The sequence below is a fragment of the Ixodes scapularis genome, unplaced genomic scaffold (assembly GCF_016920785.2).
Source record: "Ixodes scapularis isolate PalLabHiFi unplaced genomic scaffold, ASM1692078v2 PGA_scaffold1__304_contigs__length_218370807, whole genome shotgun sequence".
NCBI lineage: Eukaryota > Metazoa > Arthropoda > Arachnida > Ixodida > Ixodidae > Ixodes > Ixodes scapularis.
In genome coordinates, this window is record NW_024609846.1 from 48,558,341 (window position 1) to 48,584,503 (window position 26,163).

Below are 26,163 nucleotides of genomic sequence, written 5' to 3' on the forward strand. Positions count from 1 at the left end.
AACTTTTTGGAAAAAAAAGAAGCAATTCAAGGTAGTGTCCCCCCTTAAAACAGCGCCCTTCAGCGGGAATCTAAAACCCCAACCTCGCTCCGTAATCTGATCTGTTACATGAAGTGGCTTGGAGGAGTGTTGTCACAGCTGCTGTGATGACACTCGCTCACTTGAATTCCTTGATGTTGGGGTCACAAAAATAAAAATTAGTTGCCGCCATGTTGAGATAATCACTTAAAATGCGAGTTTTCAAGCTGGGTTTCTAGGAAACGAGGGGGATCCCCAGATACCCTCGAGGGTTTCCCGAGCTTCCAAATTTCCTCAACTGCCCCCCCCGAAATGTTTTTTTTTTTTTTTTTTTAGTTTAAGCAGTATTTTAGCAGGTGTGAAAAATTCAATGATGTATAACTCTATACCGGATGCTCTCTATAGTATGGGCATTATCGCTTACATGGTCTGTAGGCTTCTGCACTGCTTTATTAAACCAGTGTCAAAACCAAACGGTGTTTGTCTGCTATGAATAAAAAAAGGGCTAAGTGTTCCTTAAGATGAATAAATAAAAAACTTTAAATCAATAAATAAATAAATAAGTTTCAGAACCCCCGACTAACAAGACGGAAATGCCTCATTGACTAGAAGCACTTGACAATCTGATGCATAGGCACAATGAGCTATGTGATCACATAATTGCTCTAAGTTACGCAGTCACGCAAGCTTTGGTTATTTGATGTCACGTGACATCATTTCATGTGGCCACGTGACCCATCTTCACCGATGACATAGGAGATTGTGCCACCTGACGTTGGAGATCACAAACCTGCTGCATTCAAGAGCAGCTGCAGTGGCTGCTCATAGACCATTCACAATCATCTGAACTTACCTTGATACTTCCCGTAAAGCCGACTGATGCAGTATGCATTGTGTGTTTGAATCAGCATCCCTAACACACTACCTATAAAGCCAAAGAGAGGAAACAGGCGAAACAGGTCGACACAAACACGTGGCGCATTCTGCATTTGTCGGTTTTATGCAAAGTATTTGACGCTGCAATGTTTTAATTAATGTAGGTATTGAACCAGCATTTATATTGTACTTGTATCTAGGGCAGTCTCAGGGTGCAAATTTATCAATTGAGTTGATGGAAGGAAAAGCTATTGGGTCGCTGCAGATCCAGCGATTGAATGTTGGCCGTAGCTGTGAGAGCGCTTCACGAGAACGGACGCAGCTGCGTGAAGCCTTTGATGCATCCTGTCTCATCGTAACATTGATGCAGGTCCCTGCGCCAGCCGTAACATTAAATCTAAAGGCAAGAGGACGAAGCTGAAGGCCAAAAACAAAACGAAGCCCCAGAAATCCGTGAAGAATGGCACCGTCCCCCAGCCGCCACTGTCTGCATCGAATGGGACAGGCAAGCGTAGGAGTGGTATGTAGCAGACTGCTCCCTTCCCCCTCGCCTCTCTCACATACTTCATGCCCTCTTGTTGCTTCATGTCATCATGGATGAAATATTCTTTGCATGATCTTGTACTGGTAATGTTTTTGAAATTGAATAACTGCTAAACAGAACATCGGGAGCTGCGTCACGTGTCGTGACGTCCTGAAATTGATAAACATGTACTGATATATCTGAGTAACTCGTTAAAACTGACCAACCCCAAATTTAGTAGGATCATTGTTTTGCTTCGCTGGAACTGTGGTTACACAGTTTGACATTACTTAGTAACCGATGGAGTAGGACTGACAGATTTGACTTTTTGAAAATCACTCTTAAAGGAGAACTCCCGCAACTTTCTTGAGCTATATTTCCCGAATTCCTGGCCTTTACTCTTTCGAGCATACTCTTTAGTATCGCGAATTTCAAAATAGTTACTGTGAAATCGGCAAATGAAAATGATGCCAAAATCAGCATTCAAATATACCCGCGCTTTTCAGTGCTGTGACATCAGTGGCAGACAGGCTTGCCTGTCGGGCATGTAGTCTAAAGAATGGACTGTGCCGAGCATTTGTTTCGTGCTACTGCGGGTGCTGGAGCGAGCTTCCAAAGCATTCATTTGACACCATGAAACTGCTTGTAATCAGTTGGGAACAAATCCTACAGCCCAAAGAGTGAACCGCTGCCTGCCACTGGCATCACTTTTTCATTATTGCCAGTAGAGACTTTCAGTTTGAAAAACGCGACGAGGACCAAAATTGTAAATTCAATATAACTTAGAAAAAAAAGAAAAAAAAACTATTTGGCGTAATGTTTGGGATACTGTTTCAGCAATGTTTTTTTGGTGCATTTAGGAAGTTTTTAGACAAATCAGGGACCACGAAGAAAGCGCCGGAGTACCCCTTGAAGGTTGTAGAAGTTCCTATAGTTTGCTCCCGACAGTTGAAGTTTAATTGTGTTGATCGTAGACCTCGCTGATCTTTGTTTCTGCAAGGCAGTTTTAAAAGGTTTCGCCTGCACTAATGATACTTTGGAGAGCTGGCCTCTGGTGTTAGGAAAACGCTTGTGTGTTGATGCCCTTGTTCCAGCTCGCCAGGCTCAACAGACGCTAAAGCGCTACAGGGAAGCATTATCGGATGACAACAGCGAGGTCGAGATGAAGAGTGAGCCCGAGAGTGACTTTGAGCCGTCCAGGTCCAGTTCCCCCGCAAAGGACCCCGAGGGAGGCCTGGTCATTGAATTGGACTCGGAGGATGACCTCAGGCCTCTTGGTAACGGTTTGGACAGCGTCGCTGGGTACTGTGCGGGAGCTCCCTTTGTTGGGGGAGTAATATGTATATTCGGGAAGCCTCAAGTGGAGGCCTTGGTATACACTTTTTAGCTGTAGGGTGGTAGAGAATCTTTTTGTCTGGATACGGGGCCTGGACACTCCCTCACAGTACATTGGTGCACAGTGAGAAGAGAGCGAGATTAGGGATCACGGAAACTCTCGAGTGATAAGCCCAGGCTAATTGTCCTAGCAGGCTTCTCTGTAAAGTTTTAAGGGTAGAGTGTGGGAATGTAGTTCTAGATTTGTGAGTGCCGCCTCGATCTTTGGACAAGTTACTTTTTATTACCGCATAGGTTCTTCTATACAACTCGCTTTATTTTACACTGCAACAACATTTTACTTTATGTCACTTTTCAATCAGCATCTACATTCTAGTTGCCTCATGGGCAGTCACATGGCACAACTAATTTTTCAGCTGGGTTGATGAAAGGGAAGGCCTTTAGGTTGCAGCCGATCCAGAAATTGAATGTCGGCTGTAGCTGCCAGAGCATCGTGAGAACGAACTCGGTTGGAGAAAGCCGTTGACACATCCTGTCTTGTCTTCGCTCTGATTCAGGTTCCTGGGCGAGCCTTAATAGTAGTATCAAACTTAGAGGCAAAAGCAGCAAGCTGAAGGCCAAAAACAAAAGGCATCGCAAGATACCCATGAGGGACGGCGCCAACCTGACGGAGGACGAGAAGAAGGCGGCGGCCATGAAGCAGACGCTGCTGGAGCGCCTGGAACGCCTCGGGGAGAAGCTGCCTCCCAACACCCTGGACCAGCTCATCGACGAGCTCGGCGGGCCGAACTGCGTTGCTGAGGTAAGACCACACCCACCGCTGTCTCCGCCTCTACCTGCTGTGCCACCTCCTAAACAGGCGGATGTCAGCCTTTTTTTAAAGCGACAGTTTTAAGGGCGACACTTTGCAGAGATTTCGAGCTCATGGGCCGTCATCGCTGCTATGAAAAAACCCTCTCTTCCTTCTTGGCACGGGGCGAGGGAAGTCGTGACTTCCCATCGGCCGTGCCGTGCGAAGAGAGCGAAGAGGCCAACCCTGGGCATCCCACTAAGAATGGTTCAATGAAGGGAAAAGCTTCCTGTCCTCTGCTCAAAATAGTTGTTTCCGAACATTCCTCACATTATGCGAAATTCCACTTTGGCAGTATGCAGTTACTAAGCTTAATGTTGGATGGTTTTAGAAACTTCCACCGCATTTCCTCACTTCACGGATCACTATGAGAATTAACCACGTCGCACCTCCATCCTCAGGTACGTGACGGCACTATTCCCCCCGCATTGTGCGACCGTGCTGTAGCTATTGCTTTAGTTTTTTTTTGCACATTGTTGATGAAAAAAATAACTTTTTTTTAAAGCGATAGCCTCGTATCAGACCACTCCACGAACCTTGCTTGCTCCTGTTGGTTGCACCGTAGAAGGGTTGGTTAGGGGGGGCAGGGGAAAAGAGGGGAGTGTCAGCTCACTGCTTACACTCCCCTTCCCTTCCTGTGTTGATTTCGTTTATGCTTATTTATACTTGGTGACCTCCGTCCTCAGGTACGTGATGGCACCATTCCCACCGCATTGCGCGACCATGCTGTTGCCATTGCTTTCGTTATTTTTCACATATTCAGTGAAAAAAATAACTTTTTTAAAGCGATAACTTTGTATCAGACCACTCTACGAACCTTGCTTGTTCCTGTTGGTTTTGCTGTAGAAGGGATGGTGGAAGGGGTGGGAAAGAGAAGAGGGGAGTGTTTGCTCACTGCTTACTTTCCCCTTCCCCTCCTGTGTTGATTTCGTTGATGCTTATTTATACTTGGTGGCTTTTGTTTTGGGTGAAACTGAAAAAGTGGTGCTGAATCACTGCCGGCTTTGTTATGTTGCAGGAAATTCTATTTACATCCGCCAGTAAGTCGGCCCCCGTGTGCTGCGCAATCAGTCTTTGATTATGACTGTCTGTTCAAAACATAAATCAAAGGCAGAAATGCATGGAAGAACCAAGGGGCGGAGCTCCGTTCCTGTTTATTGAACATTCAACAAACGCAAAATCAGCAGTGTCTATCGATAATGCGTAACTAACTGCGGCAGTGGAGCAGTTGTCCCATGCAGGCACCCAGCCAGGATTTTGTTTCGGGGGGGGGGGAAGGGGGGGGGGAGGGAGACAAAATGTTGGGGGGGGGGCCCATGACAAAATGTTGCATGAGGGGGAGGGAGGAGAGGAGGCCCCAGCAGAATAGAAGATTTGGGGGGGGGGGCCTGGGCCCCATGGGCCTCCCCATGGCTACGTGCCTGGTCCCATGCCACGTGGTTCGCAAAGGGCTAGGCCTGATCCACAAGCCGACACTTGTTGCACCCGTGGCATTGCGCGACCTTGCACTTGCCCAAGTCGTACGCTGACGTCTAAGGGAGCGAAGTGGCCACACCCCCCGGTGCGCCATCTTTTATCAGCGATCTGTGGGGAGGTTTCTCCCAGTCCACCGCCAGAGGCGACGAAGTGCCCTCTTTTGATCTGGAGGGCAAATGGAGGTCAAGAGGCGACTTGGCTCTTTCCAATTGCCCCGTGAGCACGAAGCCAGGGAATCTGGCGCATTGTGAAATCGTGAAGCACCCAATGCGAAGAGTGGACGTTAGGATTTTGCAAACATTGAGATTGGTCTAGGCGTTTTCCCCATTGAGAGTGCTTCTTACCCACCACTGGTGCATTGCTGAGAAGCAAGACCCGCTTAGCTCGCTTTGCCGCTGCACAGCCTCACGCTTAAGAGAAAAGCATAAAAAGCAAGAATCGAAAATTTTGTGAATGTTGACATCTACGTTGCAGTAAAAGCTCCGAAGTTAAAACTGTGGTAATTATACAATATTTTACGGTTATATCCCGAGTCATTGTCCATCCCCGAGTCATCGCCTACCCCACTTTTTGGGCGGATATTGATTTCCAAAAAAAAAATCCAAGTAATCACCCACGCCTACAAATACCCCAGCAGCAAACTCCACGATCCACGAACATTCACCCTACCCGAATGATGTGGCTACGAACCTTGCTGTTGGAGGACGTCCGTGACAAAGTAAAATGAAGGAGGGAAGACACTTCTCATTGTTTACGCATTTCCTACCCGATATCCGCAACCCCGAAGTCATAGTACGTGCTTGCGAAAGAAAAACAATGGGGATCACAGAATGAAACTTTGTTTTGATGACAAAAATGTTTGTCCGGACAAAATACAAAGTTGGAAAGATAACATAAGCAGTCACCATTCAGGTATTGTGAGGTCAGAGGATGACCCACATCCTGGAATATAACCGCGGAGTGTAAGGTCAAACTCCGTCTCCACCGCAGTAAGGTCACAGCAAACCAGGTCTTTCTCCTGGAACGTCGTGACCGCGGTTAATAAGGTTGTGCTATATTTAAGACAAAGCCAACAGGTAAATAAAGATTTGCTGGAACGCTGCACACTGACGTTTGTAGAGCATCCCATTTTGAGTTCCGTGTTCGTGGTGCCGTCCACGCCATTTAGCAGCGCCGTTTCAACCCGCATTGATAGCACGCCGTGCATGGATGTATGCACCAAACAAGAAAGTTGGCAGTGCCCTTAAAGGGGTACTCCGGCAATATTTTGAGCAACCCCACCTAACTATATTTTGAAAATCGCCGTCTTTTACTATTTCCGGTATGCTATTCAGTATCGCGAAATTCAAGAGTTATTGTAAAATCGGCAAATGAAAATGACGCTAAGACTAAGATGCGAATAAACCCGTGCTTTTCATTGCCGTGACGTCACGGGATGGCAGGCTTGTGGTTCAAGCGGGCGGTCTAGAAATGAACTATGCCGAGCATTTGTTTTGTGCTGCTGCGCGGAAGCTGGAGCAACCTTCCAAAGCATTCATTTGCTTTGCTTCCCATGATGTCACTTTTTCAATGTTGCCAGTAGAGCTTTTCACTTTGAAAAACACGATGAGGACCAAAATTGTAAATCCTATAACTTTGCAAGAAAAAGGTATTTTGGCCAAATATTTGGGTTACTATTTCAGCTATCTTTGTTGGTGTGTTTAGCAAGTTTTTAAGCAAATCGGGGACTATGAAGAAAACGTCGGAGCACCCTTTTATGAAACCAAAAAAGAAAGATGTTTTTAAGGATCACTCGAAAAGTACACTTTTTTGGCCAAAGCCGGAACATTAGAACAGGAAGGATGCAACGAACCAAACGACCAGGAATCCAACACAAAGTGAACTGATCTTGATAAAACTTAAAATTGGACAAAAGCAACCCAAGACCTACTAGCTGCAATAAAACACTTGGCCTAATGTGCAAAGGCACCAAATTTGTTGGAACTTTCTCTGTTCTGTATCTAATGTGAGGGATGACTTATTTACTGCATTCCCATGATTCATGATTGTTATAGATTTTTTTATCAAACGTTTCCGGTCATCTTTTTTTGTTAGGACAATTGTGGTTGAGTCCCAGTTAGGTAGACAATTATTGCATTCAACTACATGTTTTGACACTTCCGAATATGGATCTTTGTTTTTGACACAACGTTTGTGTTCGGTGAGACAATTGTTTATACAGCTCTTCGTCTGTCCTATGTAGCTTAATCAGCAATCAAACGGGATCCTATATACTATTGACATGCAACTGACCTCTTTTTTCCTGTTTTTCTTAGTGCAACCAGCTCTGACGGAAGCAAACGGAGTCATTCGATTCAGTCTGTAATCATTGCTGAATACAGTTCTAATACCATACTTGTTCCCAATAGATCTAAGATTATGCGACACCTGCTGAAAAAACGGAGGAACCACATGCTTTATGGGTTTAAGAACACTTTGGCACTTTTTCTTGACAGAGATGAGAAAAAACAACTGATTGAAAACGTAATCATGAGGGTACCCAGTGGTTTTAAAACGGTCTAACAGGCACTTAAGAGCAGCACTTGAGAGCAGACCCAATAAAGTGGGAACATGATTTTTTCAGAGCACCATTGGCTGAATTGCGAACAATGCCAGCCTTTACATGTTTTGAGTGACATGGGATACAGAACAGAGAAATGCGCCTCCTTTTTTTGAAAAATATGGTCATCCGTTCGAAATATCGTTGTATGAGTGATGTTTTGGAGTTTGTAGCATCCTGTTGCACGCTTTCGCCGCCGTGTTTTGTGGAATCCAGATTTTGGTTCAGCATCCCTTAAAAGGCACTGCCAATGTAAACAGTGTTAAAAAAAAAAAAAATATATATATATATATATATATATATATATTGTGTAAAGGAGGCTATTACATCTCAGTTCTATTGTAAAGCTTGCTTTGTTTTTGTTTTATAAATGAGGTCACTGCTTCTCAGTTCTATTGTGAAGGTTGCTTTGTTGTGCTGTTTGTGGCACGGGATTCCCCATTTCTCCCTCTCTCCCTCTCACTCGTCTCTAGTGTTTTGTGTAGGATTTGATACCTACATAAGCCCTTTCGTTGTCAAATAAATTTCAGCTGTGTTTAAGACTTTGTGTTTGTCCATCCCTTCTCGTCCCAGTCTTGGGTTTTTTTAGTAAAATGTTTAGCTTAGAATTGGACAAGTGGAAGCACGGCAACAACCTTCAGAAGTTCAGCTGGACTCTTTGTTAAAGTGTAACAATAGTGAAAGGCATAAAAAAAGCTATTAGATTCTAAAAGATTTGACCACCATTTGGTTCGAATTCACTCTCAACTTAAAATCTCACAAGTTTAGTATGACTTTTGTTTAAAAGAGGCATAAAAAACTATTAGATTCTAAAATATTTGACCACCATTTGGTTCGAATTCCCTTCCAACTTAAAATACACTGTTTGCGCAGGCCTAGTGGATACTGAATAAAAATGCAGCACATTGGTAGAACTGTAGGGAGAGGGTGAGGAGTGCTCATTTAGAGCATCTTGGGGGGACCTTGCTGCATGTCTGACTACTTTCAGTAACAACCACTTCGTTATAATTGCTTGCTTTAGTTGCTTCCTTTTTGGTTTAATAATTGTCATACCGTGTAGGGTGAGTGTACCTGGACGAGGTCCTAACTTTAATACTGCAGAACCTCATTGACATCACTATGCTGGCTGTTACGTTCCCAAATGCTTATCCCGCAGAACACCCATATGTTTGTGTTTGGGGTCTGGTCCATGCCTCAGCAGCTGCCTGGTTCGGGTTGGTGAAAGATCCTTGGGCTAAGGGTGCAGGTGCCCGTAGTGTTTGACGTTTTTCCTCATGCGCTTGTCTCTGTCACCCAGATGACTGGCAGGAGAGGGCGCGTGGTGAGCACGGCCAAAGGCACCGTCCACTACGAACCGAGGTCAGAGGTGGACGTGCCCCTGAAGACGCTCAATCTCACGGAGAAGCAGCGGTTCATGGACGGAGAGAAGGTGCAGAAACTTTGGCTTTGCCACTTCACGTCTTTGGCAGTTCTTGAGAAGGTTGTTTGCCCCTGTAAACTTCAAAGGGGCCGTGCAACGATATCGGATTGGTATGTTCCTCACTTCACACAAGCAGCTGGCACCAGTGTGGCCCAAGTATGCTCACACGGTATGCCACTGACCTGGAAGTTTGTTGGTCGTGATGTAATTTTGTATAAAAAAGTTCAATCTCTCCTTTGCAAGACTTGATGTTGTGTTGTTGTGTAGTGATGACAGTGTTCAGAAATTCTTGGGCATTACCTCATGATGATGGTGGTCAAATGCGGCGTGTAGATGGGACACTTGCACATGCGTGAGCGCTTGATTTGGGTTTGTGACGACCAGTGCCTCAACGAGCGTTCAAGTAGTGACTTTGTCTAATCGCTACTGTGACAGGGACGGCCAAACCCTAACAATACGTTTGGAAACCAACACGTGCCTTGTGCTTACCCAATACCCATGCGTGGCCATGATGACCATTGGCCGCATATAAATGGCTCCAAATCATCTGACTGCGAGTTGAGCAAGCGAATGCGGTTTGTCTCTTTAATGTTTTCTGTGACTGCCATTTTCTGAAGTGGAAATCTAATGCGTGTTTTGTAGCTCATGGAAAGTAAGTTTTGTAGCTTATGAACAGCATGGACCGTAGCGCAGTGTCTCTATCTTCTAAGATATTGAGGTGGGCTAGTTGGATATGCATGATGTAAAAATTAAATAGCGCAAAGGTTAGACAAAGGACAGAGCATGTAGACAGGACAAGATCGAGAAGTACCGTGCACCGTCAAACACAAGCAATTATATGTACCTTGCCAAAGCCAGGTAATTTATGAAATACCGTTCACTTGTGGCAAGATATACGTCGGGCAGACAGGCCGCTGCGTCAACACCAGGTTGCGGGAACACGCCACCTCACTCAAATCAACTCCAGCGGGACATCTAGCAGTACATGTTAGAGACTGTAAATGCCAACCGATCCTGACAAAAACGAAAATCCTACGACGGTTCCGCGATAAAACTTCACGAGAAATCTACGAGGCCTTAACCATAAAAGACAAGGAAGACGCCTGTGTGAGTGCACCTTCAGTGGTATTAACTGAAAAAGAATTAACTTACCTTCGGTGGCCAACTTGAGGTTGATTCAGCGGGAATTTCTAGTCTTCTCAACTTCTTCTTTGTTTAAGCTAGTCTTTTTCTTAATTTCAATATATTCCCAGGAATTAATTTAGTTACGCAGCTCCCCTTTCTTTCATTTTCTTCTCTTTTCTTTTATTCATTCTTGTATATACCTTTCACTTTTACCTTTTTCCTTTTATTATAAATCTTCTTTCTTCCTTTTTCGACGTATTTCTATGCTGCTTCCTTCTCTTCTTTTCTATTAAAACGCCAGTTGTGAGTTAGCACTTGTCCTGTCTACATGTTCTGTCCTTTGTCTAACCTTTGCGCTATTTAATTTTTACGTCTCTATCTTCCTTGTCTGTGTCTCATTGTGCTATCTAAATAATATGGACAGTAAGGATTAATTTTGAAAGGTATTTACTGAAAGTACAAGAATAGTTGCGCCGTCCTTTGAACCTTTGTTTTTTTCCTTTGGGCCATGTCCAGCTCATCGCCATCATTTCGGAAGCAGCGAGTTTAGGCATCTCACTTCATTCCGACCGCCGGGCGAAGAACCAGGCCCGCAGGGTCCACCTCACCCTCGAGCTGCCCTGGAGCGCCGACCGGGCGGTGCAACAGTTTGGTATGTTCACGGGAGACGCTACTCTACACAAACTGTCGGCGTGAAAATCTTTGCATCCCCGAAATGTAGTTTACACATTTAAAAAGAAAAAACAAAGAACGGATGGACAGATACGACTTGGGAGTTTTGCCTGTTTGTCTGTTTGTCCACGGGATCGGCAAAATTTTTCATAGTGCAGGTAACTTCGTTGTATGATTGAGGGCGAAAAATCGATCGTGCGAAACCGAATTCCTATCGCATATTAACGTTCCTACGCAACATTTGAGGTGTTTTAAGAAAAAGTATAGCACTAAATATAGTAAGAGCAACATGAGAAACTAGGTTTTTGTACGTTAGCAATTGGCTTATCAAAAGGGGGGTACGATGGCCGAGTCTGCTAGCACATAACAGCTCGGAGCACATGAAGCGAAAGGTCGCGCTGCAGAATCCAGGTATCTTGAGCTCAATTACCACTTATATTTATTTTTCTAAAATGAAAATTGTATTGGCGTGCGTTCATGTACTGATTATGGCATGATGCAATTTAAAGACACCACGTTAGCGGTCATACCACCAATGGAGCCGCTGGCAAAGTTTGTTATCTACAGCTGAGACACCAGGCCGTCCTTGCTGCAGGCTAATTTCCGGTTGTCCAAACACCTAGACAGCAAACTTAACTGACTTATAAAAATATGAATTGCTACGTTCACTAAACCACTGACCCTCGATCACGCAGCGGTTGATGCGCTCGCCGACTGTGTAAATTTGGCTTTTACTCAATCGGGCGGCGGCTTGCACTGCCATGTGTCATTTGGAAGGGCTCCCTAAGTGGCCGCACTGCTGTAGGAGCGGGTGCGGGAGCCGCGACAGCATTAGCGTAGTAGCACGGCAGAATCGGCCATGTACTTAGCACGCGACAGCTGCAGTAAGCGGCGCAGTGAGGAGTGAGGAGGGGGAGAGGCGCACATCCGAGCCGACTGTGCTCTTTTTCGTATCGGTTTGGCATAAAGAGGGGGGGGGGGGGGGGGCACGTTTTACTGTGCGGCTGTACTGATTTCGCTTTGATTTTGGCGTTACGGGTGGGGTCACAGATTGTGTCTCCTCGACTGCATATTATCGCTCCCGGGGGGAAGCAGTGTGGGTCTCATATTGAGCAATCTTGGATCCTGACGAAGATTGGCGCGTCGGTCGAACAGGTTCTAAGCAGTCTTGGGTAAGTTACTTTTAAAAAGTAATTCGTTACAGTTACTTTCAGAAAAAAGTAGCGAAGTTACCGTTACAGTTACCGCAACAAAAGAGTAACTAGTTACAGTTACTTTTAAAAAGTAACGACGTTACTTTTCAGTTACTTTTCTTTAACACATAAAAATTTAGGAAAAACTAGAAAATGCCCTTCACAAAGTTTTACTGCATAAAATTAAAACATATGTTCTTCTTTGTTCTCATCAGCATTCCTATCCTTGGTAGCACTAGCACATTGCTGGGTCATTGACGGTTGCGCTGGGTTCATAGAGTTCCTGGACATATTTCAGTTCATACCCGGCAAGCCAGAAACAAACCCCGTGCAAGCATCAGTAAATTTTGTCTTGACTGTTGGCATTATGTCGGAGCGGTGGCGCAAATCAAAATACGAAACATGCGCAGTGCCCTTCGCGTGTATCGTTGTTTCATGGTTGATTCACCCTATCAAAAAGCGTTTGCGCAGAAAAAAGAAAAACCGCAGCACAAAGAAGCGCTTGCGTAAAGATAACTCGACTTTGTTTTTCTTCATCAAATCTACATGTGGCTATATTCGGGTCGTGACTCGCGAGAAAGAACGCATTCAAAAGTTTGTGGAAGGCCAAATGGACAGTCGAAATGTCAGAACAGACAATTTGGAAAGTGCAAGGAATAGCTAGATTGTACTCGTTCAATGATATATTATTCATAAAAAAAACTGGAAAGTAACGACAAAAGTAACTTCGTAATAGAACTACAGTTACAAGTTACATTTGTAAAAAGTAACTCGTTACAGTTACAAGTTCCCAAAAAAGTAACAAAGTTACAGTAACGCGTTACTACCCAAGACTGGTTCTAAGACAGCATAAAAAATTTGCGACTGCCCGCAAAAATAAATTTTTTATATAAAGTCTAAGCTCATTACAAAAGACCTTGTTACAACAGACATTTGGATATAACATACCGATTTGTGAAGTTCGGTTGGTTTTCCTCTACCATAGATGCTATTGACTCAACTTCATATCTGCATACAACATACTTCTTTTATAGCAGACCGAAATCTTTGACAAAATCAGGGTCTGTTATAACGAGCTGTATATACTGTTAGTGCGGGCTCTTTTAAATGCGCCGACGTATATGCAAAATGAGAAAATGAATGTGCGCATTGCCCAAACAAAATGTAAAAAAAAGACAAAAGAGTTTTGGAGCGGAATGGCACGTATTCAATCTACGGTGTGAGCAAAACGAAATTATGCGCGAAAGCGAGCAGCGGAGGCGTGGTGTCGCCTCCGCGGTGCTGCTTTTGCTGCTCCCGCTGCACCGTGCATTCTCGGTTTTGGGTTCATATAATTTGTTAGTGTGCAGCCTTGTGTCTAGATGGCGTTATGGTGACTATGTTGCTGCATACAGGCTTTCTACGCAGCAACATTATAGTCATAGCATCATCTAGACACAAAGTTACGCACTAACAAAATATTTCAACCCAAAATCGAGAATGCGCGGTGCGGCGTCGGCGGAGGTGGCGCGGCGGCAGTTTCAAAAGTCATTGCTGCCGCAGTATTTCTGCTTTCTACACGCGTCGCCTAAGAGCAGCAATTTACATAAGATCTTTCACTTTTCACCTAGAAAATTTTTTATTGCCAATCATTTTTGTTTTGTAGGGCCGCGCAATTGTTTCGTTAAATAGAAATATTACTTAAACAGGAATTCGTTGTAGTGGTCAGAGAACCACATCACATAGGAGATTGGCTAGAACTTTATTTTACTTCAATAAATGGGTTTTGTAGTACAGGCGATTGTTATAAAAGCGTTTGACTGTATGACCAACCCGCTTATCCTGACTTTTAAATGTACACTATTGTAAGACGAGTATTTTTCTTTTCTTCCGAAGCATGGAAGTGGAACCCTGTTGATGTCTTCCTGGCTTACTGGTTGTTTTCTCGTTGAACTCTGATAGGTATATACATTCATGTCTGTTGTATCTCCCTGCCCAATTGTTATGTCCCGGAACTGCCGCCCGAGGCAGCTGATGCGACGCATTAGGCCGTCCTCTTTTCTTTGCTCCGGTCCCTTTCATTTTTGCTCCTGTGCAGTGCACTTTGCTTGAACGAGCCTGACCTTGAAGAAGGCTTCAAAGGCAGTGTCTAGTTACTTGCTGCATTCAGTAGGCGTTTTATTCTGTTTGGACTTGCTTGCAAACTTGGGCTTGTCTATTTGCAAAGGTCGGACGCACCGATCAAACCAGGTAAATGCCCCAGAATATGTGTTCCTCATCTCGGACTTGGCTGGAGAGCGGAGGTTTGCTTCCATTGTTGCCAAGCGTCTGGAAAGCCTGGTGAGTTGATTCAGTTGTGCGCATTCTTTTCTTGCTAGCTACCTTTCTGATTCAATGTCTTTATCTCTATCTGTGTTCTTCGTTTATTCCTACCCTCTTTTGTGTTGCTATCATGCTTGCTGTGGGAGCTCTCCTCTGACTGTCACATGTGAAGACAGATTGAGAGTGGTGAGGGGATCGATGGCCCGCGAGGCGTGGCCTTTATTCAATAACTCAAGATAATGCATATTTAGTCCCCTTTTTTTTTTCCTTAAAAAGGGACTGTAACCAGTCATGTCATATAACACCTGAGACTGTGGTGGAAGAGATTGGAAACTTTTAGTAGAAGGAACAAACACAGAAAGGGACGTCGAGATGTCCCTTTCTGTGTCGTTTCCTTCTACTAAAAAGTTTCCAATCTCTTCCACGACAGTCTCAGGTGTTATATGACATGATTAGCTATCACCATCTCGCCTGCACTCTCACTGTCTTTTCACTGTAACAAGGGTGTCTGCCAACATGGGAAACCAGGAATTGTCACGGGATTTGGCGAGTCTGGAAAAGTCAGGGAATTTCAACTCTAGTCAGTATTGACCAAGGAAATTGAGGATTCCTTTTTTTGAAAAATTTCTCGAAACCATATTGGCAGACACCAAGTTTTACCTCTTTGGTAGGTGTCCCAATTGAGCCCTTTCCTCTGCACTGATACAGCCTTATAAATCTGAAAGAAAAACAGAAGAAAAAAAAAATCGCTTGTTTGTGTTACAGCGTCGCACAGCTATAACTGTACCCTTATACTTCCCGTAAGACAGAAGTTGTACGCCTATTTATAGGTTTTCAATGCTTCCTGCTATTTTTCCCACAATCTCCGGGGGCTGTTGCCTAGTCTAAAATGAGCCGGCGTCTGGATGAAAGTGTTAGCCGTGCTTGTTGGTCAAGTGACTCGCTCCTGACGTCACCGTGTTTGTGGCATTGCAAAAACGTGCGAGGACACACTGTCAAGGCTGACGAGTGCGTCACTGGGTAACTTGGGCCTAGCCTCCATCGAATAACTTCGAATGGTGGCGTCGGTGACGATGCATGACTACAGCCCCTCTATACGGAAAAGGAATGACACTCTTCGGAGAATGCCGCCTGCTACTTTCAAGCTATCCAGGCGGCGCTGCCATCGTCTGGTAAATGCAAACAAGCCAGAAATAAAGAAAAGAGTGTGCGTGGAGGAGGAGGAATGCCTATGCTGCCGAAAGCGCAGCGTCACGGTTTTCGTCGTTTTGCTTTAAACATATTTGTTGCGGCCCATCCGGTTGAATGTAGGAGGTGTACACCCGGGTGCTTTTAGTAGCGTGTATCTGTTTGCGTGCCATTGAGCTTTTGACTGCGCTCTGACTGCGCTCTGACTCAAATTATAACTGACTATGGGAAGGCTGCCTGCTATCTTGGAGCGATCCGGTCGGTGCTACCGTCGATGCACAATTGCAACAGAGCAAAAAATAAGGATAAAAGAGAGTGCATGCTGGGGGAGCAACAAGAACAAGCTACCTTCATTATTCAGGGGCCTTATTCATAACGGTGCTCTCTGGGTCCTCTGTCAGGGCGCCCTCACTCATGGCGACAGGAGAGCCGGCGAGTCCAGGGATTTGTCCCGGTTCAACATCGACAACAGGGTAACATTCCTGCTGTCTTTTTCTCTGCATTGCACTGCTTGATTACGATGGGAAAGCGGGAGCAATCTATAGTAGCTTACTCATCTTCAAATTACACAAAAGGAGAGTTTCACCAGCTGTGATGCCACGAAGCCGAGCTGCCAGGAGTCAGAGGCAACCTCCTACGAAAGGGAATGGTTGTAGTGGAGTATACTATTGTCTTACCATGAAATTGTAATATCTGACAATTTTAAAGTAATGAGCACATAAGTGTGCACCTTAAAGAGCAACTTCGTTGTATTTTCAATATTAAGAAAATAATGCAATTCTTTTTAATATTGCCTTAAAAGACCATATGTGAAATATTTCAATCTAATTCCACCGAAAAGTTGATGAAACTGGCAAACCAAGTTTGGGGTACACGAAATTACCAGAATCTACTAATCCTAGTGGGTGAGGTGCGGCATAGCCAACAGAGCAGTCAATACCACCGTGTCGGTGTAGCCTAATCTTCAGAGGTGAGGTGAGGGTGAGCGAATTTTTGAACCCCGAAAATTCATGAGTGTGAGGGTGAGTGAGGACCATGACGACTGTGAGGTTGTGATTGGTGTGAGGGCCGTGACTACTGTGAGGGCTGTGAGGAGTCGAGGACTGCGAGTGCGTGAGAGCCAGGAGGGCGGCGAGTGCGTGAGGTTCAGTGAGGGTGAGTGAAAGGCTGAAGGTGACTGACTGTGAAGGCCCGTTCACACTCTTGCGACCGAGTATGACAGAGAGACGAGATCTCTTAAAACTTCTTAAATGTTTTTAGAATGAAGGAACACACTGGCATTGTGGCGCCATCTATGCGGTGACCCTGGAACTGCATTTCACAAGAGCGAAGGTTTTGCGGGATTTCCGAGGTCAAATGTGGGTAATACCCATAGAAAGGCTCGTTTATAACATTGACAAAAGTTTTTCGAGCCAAGAAAGAAAGGATAATGCGCGAGAAATAAAGAAAATATGCCAGACCGCCTAGTTTACACTGCTTCCCAATAGATGGTGCCAGTGTGTTCTCCGGTTTAAGAAGTTTTAAGGAACCCAGGTTTAAGAGGTCGCAAGAGTGTGAACGGGCCTTGAGGGTGAATGAGGGGCTGAGGATGGGTGGAGCTGTGAAGGTGAGGGTATGTGAGGGGCTGAGGTGAGTAAGGACGACCTAAAATGCTGATCTCTGCCCTGCAATACCTACATCATGCTCAGGGAGATTTGTTTGCATGTTGTGTACTTTTTCAGGCAAAGCCTAAGGGCAGAGCTATCAGCAGGCGCATGTGCTTGTTTGCTTCTGTGCGACAGTCGGTTTGCGCCATTGAGCTCGGCATACCTCTAAAAACCCGTCGCGACATATTTACGTGTGGTTTACTGAGCTTCACTTTCTACTAATGTTTTCAAAACAAGCCCTCAGGAAGTCTTTTTCTGTGCTAAAACACAAGCCGCGGCCACTGTAGTGCAGGCGTCGTTGAATGTAGCAGACCGCCTATCGTAGCAGTCAACACTTTCGCCTTTGCGCCGAGTTGCGCCCGGCCGCCTGGTAAGTCACGTCACGACTTGTACCATGTGGTTAGAGCATGGAGGTGATGACACAGAAGCAATGTTGCCTGCTGCATGCAAGGTTTCGGTTTCTGGAGAGCTTTAAATAAAGATTGCGCCAAAGATATTACTTTTTTTTTTAAAATGACCTAGAATTGTTTATTACTACCTCGGGATATACAATCAACGATTAAATCATATTTCTTATACTTTACCGGAGTTGCCCTTTAATGTCTCCATGCAATATATCTTTTTCTGGGTTTCAGTGTGCATAACCAGCCAGCTTGCTTGCATACTTTTTTAGGAAGAGTTTAGAGAAATAAAGCAAGCACTCAACTTTTACATCTACCGAAGATAAAATTGCCGTGGTTTATGGTTTGTGAGACAAAGACAGGGATAGTACTAGTATTTGAAGTCGGTCTATTGATCTAGAATATAGTTAATGGCCTGTCTGTCCCCAAGCACTTGATTGTTGCTGTTTTTGTTCTTTTTCTGTCATCAGTATGGTAACGAAGCTCTTCAGACCATGATGAGTGATCTGATGGAGGTGGAGACTTCACCCCTGATCCCTCCGCCGAAAGACTGGGAGGGCGACTTCTTTGCCGGTCAGTTCCCTTCTCCTTTTTGTGAAATGTTGGGGGTGGTTACTGAATGCCCATTTTTAAAAACACTTTGGAATCTCTGGATTTTGGGTCCCATTTGATTTGGCTGCAAATGACCGGTTGGTAGTGTCAGACAGAGCAGTTCAGCCAGTATTGACTGGGGTTCAGACAGGAGATGTATCGCAAGCTCAGATTATCCTCGCTGCAGCAAAGGTCACATCATACGGCGAACAAAACTGCTTCTAGGGAGACATTACCTGCTCTTTCTGGGGCATCATAGAAGTGACCTCGAAAGGCAACCCCCCTTTTTTCCCCTCGCTCCATTGAGTCTAAGCCCTCTCCAGTATTAGTACCTCTAAATTCAGCTGATATTCCCGATTGATAGAGAATGTAACTGCTTGCTGCATATCAGTGTAATCACCGTGGTTTGACAGGCACTCTGGCTGGCACTGAGGTGCACCCCCGTGGCCAGTAGGGGCTGAAACACCCGACCTGGCCTTTGTCTGCGTCTGCGGTCCCCAAAAGCTCTATTATCTCTCAATAATCAAATAGTCTGAAGTATGTGTTATAGTTTGAGGTGCGGGACAAGGAGGCGGCATCCCAGAACGAAGAACCAACATCCACTGGCTGACGTGACAGCTTGCCCGGTGATCTTATGCCAAGCTATGAAGACCTGCTTCAAACGGGGCTCGCATACTCGCTGGAGACAGGTGCCGTAGCACTACCAGAAAGAATGATGCTCACATGGCCGAGACGGAGGAAGTGGCTCCGTGCAGAGCCTGCTGAATAGAAGGGTCATGTCTGACTAGTGACAGTTCTCTCTATGGCTCTCCCCCCCGTTGAAGCGCTGTCTCTTTTTATTTGTATTATGACGTCGCATCAACAACCAGAAATATACTTGCGTTATCGCATGTAAATAAAAGACGAAAACATTCATTTCGCGTTGCGCCATCCTTTCTCAAGGAAACAAACAGCTCGAAACACTACAGTGTGGGACCCCAACTTCGCATTTCCTTCCTAGTTCGGACGACAGCCCTTTCGAAAACTGGCAGGTGTGCCAAAGAAGCATGAAGGACTGTTTCAGCTTATATTGTCTCCGATAGTATGTTTCAAGTTGTGTAGGAAAACAGAAGACTCTGAAGTGGTTTTTTTTGTGCATTCAAATAGTGGTTTTCAATTTTCCTCCTTCCAGACTGCAGGAAAGCCCTTGTTGGCGTGGGTCTAGTGAATGAAAACAAACTGACCAAGATGCAGATTCTGGACAAAGGTATAGCCAAATTGCTGTTCTTTCACTGAGTATACTTCGTTTCACCAACACTTGGCAAACGGCAAAGGCTACGGACCCAGTGAGCCAATCGGCGCGTGTGAGCGAGGCGCGTGATGACGTATCATTGAGTGTATTACTTTTGTGGAGGGCCGTCACTTGCTTTACTCTGTCGCTCTGATTGGCTCGATGGGGGCCTTTGCGTTTGCTCTTTGCCAAGCTATGAAGTACAGATGGGATTGAGTTACTCCACCATGCAGGACTTTTGTGTCATCCTGCGTTTTACTGGTTCAATGTTTGTCATGCAAGTTTGCCTGTCATTTCGTTTTCTCAGATTACACCAACATGAGCCAGTTTCTGAACCGCATCCTTGGCATCCCCGTGGAGCTACAGAACGCCATGTTCAAGTACTTTACGGACACCCTAGATGCCATCGTCTCGGAGGCCAAAAGGGCTGGCCACTACGACCTGGGCATTCTGGGTGAGGTCTCTTTGCACACTTCCATAGTCTTGCCGCAGGGCTGTGCTCGTCGAGCGTAGCTGCAGAGTTGCCCTTGCCCTCTTGTTTTGGCAGTACTGCAGGGACTGTGAAAAGCTTCCGATGCAGTTGTAGATTGACAACACTCCTAATTCCCGGGGCTATAAGAAGAGTTCTTTGTGAAAGTTGCAAAAATTAAGGCGATGGGTTGGGACATTCAAAGTTGGTAGTCATGTGCCTACCAACTTTTGGTACTGTGAGCTGGAACAGTGTGACACAGTTCAGAATATAGGACAACAAAACTTGTACGGAGCTTGGGACATGAGAGTAGACATAGTAATGGCTTCATTGGTGGTGTGACTTAAAGTGCACCTAGTTAAATAAACCTTTCTCAAAAATCCGGAAGGACTGCACATGAAGTTCTGTACTCTCCTTGCCCTTTTGATATCTACAGCGTGACACTAAAGAGAGAGGGGAGGATAGCGCAGTTGCTCGCCTACCCTTGGCTGCTCGCCTGCGTTTCCTCCGTCTGCCACTAGCAATTCTGTACACATCGTTCCTGGCGTTCCTTTTGGCTACACAGACAGCGCTGCATGTTTTGCAATGGGTCTATTATAGATGTACAGTCGAACCCGGATATATCGAATCCAAAGGGGATTGTAAAATAGTTTGATATATCAATAATTTGGTACAAAAATATGTTAAATTAAGCTGGAGTTGAAATTTCCTGGCTTTTCTGCTAATACCAAAGGTCGCGACAAACGGGAGCTTGCCAAATAGAGCATCCAAGAGCTGCTAAATACAGTAGAGCGTAGTTGGTGGAGACCGCAAACACCGCTGCGCTTACTTGTGTGCCTGGCCAGGACCTCCACGCAGTATAAGCAACAAAACGTGAAAATAATAAAAAAAAAATGAAAGGAAAACAGGAAAACAAAACACACACAAAAAAAATCATAAAAAAAGTTAAGCTAGCAAAAAAAGACAACAAAAAAAGATAGGCAAAAAAAAAAAAGGGGGGGCAAAACAATAAGGACAAAAGAAAAAGGTAAACAAAGATAAGGCGTTCAAAGTGCGATTGCACAACTGTTGTTGTAGACAGAATCTACTTTCTAAAGACTTATTTTGCTCATTTTATTTTGGGACTAGGGAGTTGCGCAGCATCAGGAGTGTTCGGGTAAAGGGTGCAGGCTACCGTTCCAACAGTGGGCACTCCCTGCTCTCTCTTTGTGTACGCGTGCACATACCTCGGCAAACCTCACTCATGAGGGCCCCCACTCACCCTCACTCACCCTCATCCTCACAGGTGAGGTGAGGGTGAGTGAGTTTCTGAACCAGGAAAATTCATGAGTGTGAGGGTGAGTGAGGGCCGTGAGGGCCGTGAGGGCCGTGAGGGCCGTGAGGGCGGTGAGTGGCGTGAGGGCGGTGAGGGTGGTGAGGGCGGTGAGGGCCGGGAGGGCGGTGAGGGCAATGAGGGCCATGAGGGCGGTGAGTGCGTGAGGCCCCCTTCAGATCGAGCATCTTTCTCAGCAATTTTGGTGTTAATGGCGGGTTGTTCTCCAGCTTTCTCTAGATCGACACGAATTGCTGAGATCGGGTCCGGCTCGAAATAAGCAAGCAACTCGGAGCAATTCGAATACGTTTGAAGCGGCTGCATCCAATCAGGGGCGCATAATTTTCACGTGATACCTCGTGCCGGTGATTATGACACCGAAAGACTTGGTTCTGGTTTGAAATCGATCGTTTTTTGGAAATAAACTGTTTCAGAAAGGTGCATTAGCATTCTTAACGAGGTTTAAATGCATAAAAACTAGAGGTGTGCGAATATCAAAATCTTTCGAAGCGAATCGAATCGAATAATAAAGGTTACGAATCGAATCGAATCGAATATTTTCGAATACGAATAGTAGTTTTAAATAAGGATATATTTGAAAAGAAATATTTTCTATTTGATGTGAATTAAACAAGAATGCTTAATAAAAAACACAACTGGAATTTTTTTTTCAACAAACGTTTATGAAAAGGTTACTTTTATTGCAATAAGAAAAATGTCCCACATGTGACTGTTAAAAAAAAACAGATGAAGAAAGATCAGTCAGTAAAATACTATTCCTTGTTCGAGGTTAGAGAACGTAAATGAAAGTGCAAAAGTGAAGGCGTGTCGGCAAGCCACAACGCAGTCTGAGATCGCATCGCGGACGAAAGGAGGCACTTGAGCGTAAACGCAAGTACACAAGCGGTGCCAGGTCCGCAAGCCGCAATACGAAGTCGATGATTGCGTCTCTACTTTGTGCGATCTCTTTTTACGCTCGTGAACGCAACCACGTGAACGTAAACGGAAGTACACAAGCGGAGGCAGGTCGACAGGCCACAGCAGAGTTTCAGATTGCGCGATCGCGCTGCGCAACTGCACTGACTATGCACCATCTCTTTCCGTGTGCAATAGTTCAGTCCATAGAGGGCGCCACAAAGATGCAATAAATTAAGAATGTTTTTTTTTTTTCTTTTTTGGCGGGGGGAGGAAGTCTCACTTTTATCATTGAAAACGGGTAGAAATAAATAACAAAAGGAATACTGGCAAACTGATAAACCGGAAAATCAAGCGGAAAATAACACAAGCCAGATATCACCGATAGCCGAGGTGAGCTATATATCCATATCCGAATCCATAGCACCTTGGCTACTGTAGTCACTGTAGGTACGAAATCACGAATATATGGTTGTGCTACATTAAAAATGAATGTGGACAGGAACGTATACAGGACGTCTCGGGTGGACGCCCGAAATGTCGTGCGGTACGTCGCGACGATGCGTGTGCCGTTGCAAACCGTAGTCCTTCATCCTATCTATCGCAGCGTTTGCACCACAACCACTTAGCCAACTCTGCAATCCGGACCTCACGGCAAGAAAAGGACAGATCGCGCTACCGCGTGCAAATAACTTTCCAATCCTTCCTACAGAAAGAAAAAAAAAAAAAAAAAAAACTTAGGTTGGTTGTGTAGGTTTGCCAATCTCGAAACCATACTGCGCAGTCCAAAAACAAAACGGAGAACTCTACCGCAAGTTGACACTAATCAATGAGTTCCGCGTTATTCGTAGTTTTCGAAGTATTCGAAGAACTCGAATAGTTCGAACAGCGAAAGGGCGAAGCGAATCGAATCGAATAGCAAGCATTATTCGCGAAGTATTCGAAGTTTCGAATATTCGCACACCCCTAATAAAAACACGTTTATAACGCGTAATTGTGTCTAAATAGTGCAAGAAAAATAAAATTGTATGATGACGATGGCAAATTGCAGCAATTGGTTGCTGCGTGCGACCGCGGGCGGCCCATGTTGCTGGTGTTGCGACGTAAAGTTTCTGGGCAAAATCACCCCATCTGAAGCTGGCCTGAGTGGCGTGATGGTCATGAGTGCGTGAGGGGCGTGAGGGGTGTGAGTGCCGCAAGGGCGGTGAGGGGCGTGAGGGCGGTGAGTGGCGTGAGGGCGGTGAGTGGCGTGAGGGCTGTGAGGGCGGTGAGGGCGGTGAGTGGCGTGAGGGCTATGAGTGCGTGAGGGCCGTGAGGGCCGTGAGGGCCGTGAGGGCGGTGAGGGCTGTGAGGGCCGTGAGTGGCGTGAGGGCGGTGAGTGAGTGAGGGGCGTGAGGGCCGTGAGGGCGGTGAGGGGCGTGAGGGCGGTGAGGGCCGTGAGGTTCAGTGAGGGTGAGTGAAGGGCTGAAGGTGAGTGTGAGTGTGAGGGTGAGGGTGAGTGAGGGGCTGAAGGTGAGTGTAGCTGTGAGGGTGAGGGTGAGTGAGGGGCTTAGGTGAGTGTGGCTGTGAGGGTGAGGGTGAGTGAGGGCGACCTGAAATGCCGACCTCTGCGCGTGCATGCATGCCTTTCCCAATTTGCTTTGGCCATTCTCCAATTTTTTTTTACAGTTTATTGTTTTTTTTTTTACAACTGCTCAGCCTTTTCTGCTGTGTATCTTACCGTATGGTATGCTGGCTTGATGGTCTGCCAGCCCTGCAATGCAAGTGATGTGCTTGCCATTGGCACAATCAGATTGCGGGAAAAGCAACGGGTGGCCGGGCTTCGTTTTTTGTTCTCTGTATCGAGTGTCTCCGCCATGGGAGTTCGATACAAAAAGACAACGCTCCTAAGTATTATACGTGATTTTCAAGGGGATGTTTGGACTGTTTGATATAAACAATAACTCGGAGTACCCAAGTGTGATATAACCGGACTCGACTGTAGTCAGGAGCTGGACGTGGAAAGGCGAGATTTTGTGTCGCTAAGTGCCTCTACGTGTCAGACTCTGCACGTGCAACGAGCGAAGGTTTGACGTGGTGCACTTGGCGCAGACCTCGGCACTTCCGGAGACAATGTGCGTCGGGAGGAAGGGCGCACATTCGTCCGGTCGCACGCGACGGGTACTGCCAAGACGGAGTTGCACACTGTGGGTGTGGAGCGGGGCCTGGCCTTCGACGCTTCGCAGAAACTCTGGAAGGAGCTGCTGGGCACGGACGACGGCTACTATCTTTGCCACAAGGTAAGCCTGCGTTTCCTCTCCCTAGCTCATCTGATAATAAAAATTGGTAGACCAGAATGGTTGAAGTTTGGGCTCTGCAGCTTGGAAAAGTTGGCAAAGTTGGCGTCTTGCTTGAATATTTTTTGCCGACTGCCAGATGAATAGCGGAACTGTTAGCACTAACGGAGTAAGAGCTGGGGAGGCAGGTGAACCGACAAGGGATTAAACTGAAAAAAATCCGGAGGGGGGAATAAGAAATGGGAGCTGCGTTTTGAGACGGTGTCATATTTATTACCGTATTTACTCGAATCTAACGCGCACCTTTTTTCCGGGGAAATAGGTTCAAAAATCGCATGCGCGCTAGAATTGAGTGCGACCCAAAACTGCGCTACCGTATCGCCATCGACATTTTAAAATGGCCGCTCCATTACGCACTGAGAGGCTTAGAGCGTAGCCAGCGCTTATCTTAGTCGTATGTTTCTTGCGTTCGTATCAGCAGGGAAGTTCCCACTGCAAAGACACGCCGCGTTTACCATGATGCTGGATTGAAAAGAAAAGTGATATTGTGTGCGGAGAGCGATGGAAATCGGGCCACATCACATACGTTTAGTGTTCCAGAAACTTGCGTCGCTGCAGGAATTCGCCGGATGGGTGAAAGATGCGTGGTGCACGATCCCATCTGCCATATGGTTATCAAGGCCTTCAAGAAGTGCGGAATTTCTAACGCTATGGACGGCACCGAAGATGAAATGCTTTGGGCCGTTGACAGCGATAAGGAGTCGTCCGACAGCGATGACAAGTGATTCATACCGCACCACGGGCGCTGCCCCGGACCGGCGTCGTGATGACGACCTTGCTGGCGAGAGACAGCGCCGTTTATTTCATCGTAATATTGAAGCATTTGGAATAAACCTTCGTTGTTCCAAGTGAGAAAAAGTTTCATTTTTGTATCCAACCTACAAAATCTGGTGCGCGTAACAATCGAGGTCATCGCGTTTTTTTTTTATTCGGACCTTGAGAAATGGATGCGCGTTACAATCAAGGGCGCGTTAGATTCGAGTAAATACGGTAATGTGAAAGCATTAACTGTTTCATGGAGCGAGCTGACATCAGTCTGAAGCATGAAAACGGCACTTAGTTTCCTTTGGTTCCATTGGCTGGTGCGCGATGATGGGGCTCTCATTAACCGCTGCGCTTGTCAGTTTCCACGACCGCTCGCCCCATGGCGCTGCGTGTCCATCAGCACGGCGTTAACACGGAGCGTCCAAGGTCACCCCGTGCCCAGGGGTGCACACGCGCTGACCGACGACGAAAAGTATGCAACAGACGAAAAAGAGAGCGGACAAGCGGCTTGCATGCTTTCGCATTCACAACTCATAAGGAATGCTTAGTCAATCTTTTTTTTTTCTCTTTCTTTCTTCCTCGGTGTTTGGATTTTTTCAGTATGAGTGCTGATGATGTCCAATGGTATTGGCACCCTCAAATTTTGAGTGAATAACTGGCATGGCACAGGATAAATTGCCCCGCGTTGCACAGTTCACGGAGACTAACAAGCAGGCACTTGTCACACCCGTCGGTGACAACCGTCAAATCATCCTATTTGCACAACCTGCTGCCTATGCTCAGTCCTTTGCCAATATCAAGGGTAGAGAGGCTGTCTCTTCTGGGGCCCTACGCTACACGGTGGGATTAAGCGGAACCAAATGACCGGGACAACGTCGTCTG

The 26,163-nt window shown here is 45.9% G+C and overlaps 1 protein-coding gene across 1 annotated transcript in view; it reads left to right on the forward strand.

The window, feature by feature from the left end:
* Positions 1-26,163, forward strand: part of LOC8028868 (protein strawberry notch) — a 71,888-nt gene that overhangs the window by 33,035 nt on the left and 12,690 nt on the right. The window contains 11 exon segments of the mRNA XM_029967252.4: positions 1,265-1,414; positions 2,512-2,694; positions 3,310-3,554; positions 8,975-9,106; positions 10,739-10,874; positions 14,294-14,406; positions 15,978-16,049; positions 18,094-18,196; positions 19,386-19,460; positions 19,792-19,938; positions 24,272-24,459. Of these exon segments, the coding sequence (XP_029823112.4) occupies positions 1,265-1,414; positions 2,512-2,694; positions 3,310-3,554; positions 8,975-9,106; positions 10,739-10,874; positions 14,294-14,406; positions 15,978-16,049; positions 18,094-18,196; positions 19,386-19,460; positions 19,792-19,938; positions 24,272-24,459 (1,544 nt within the window).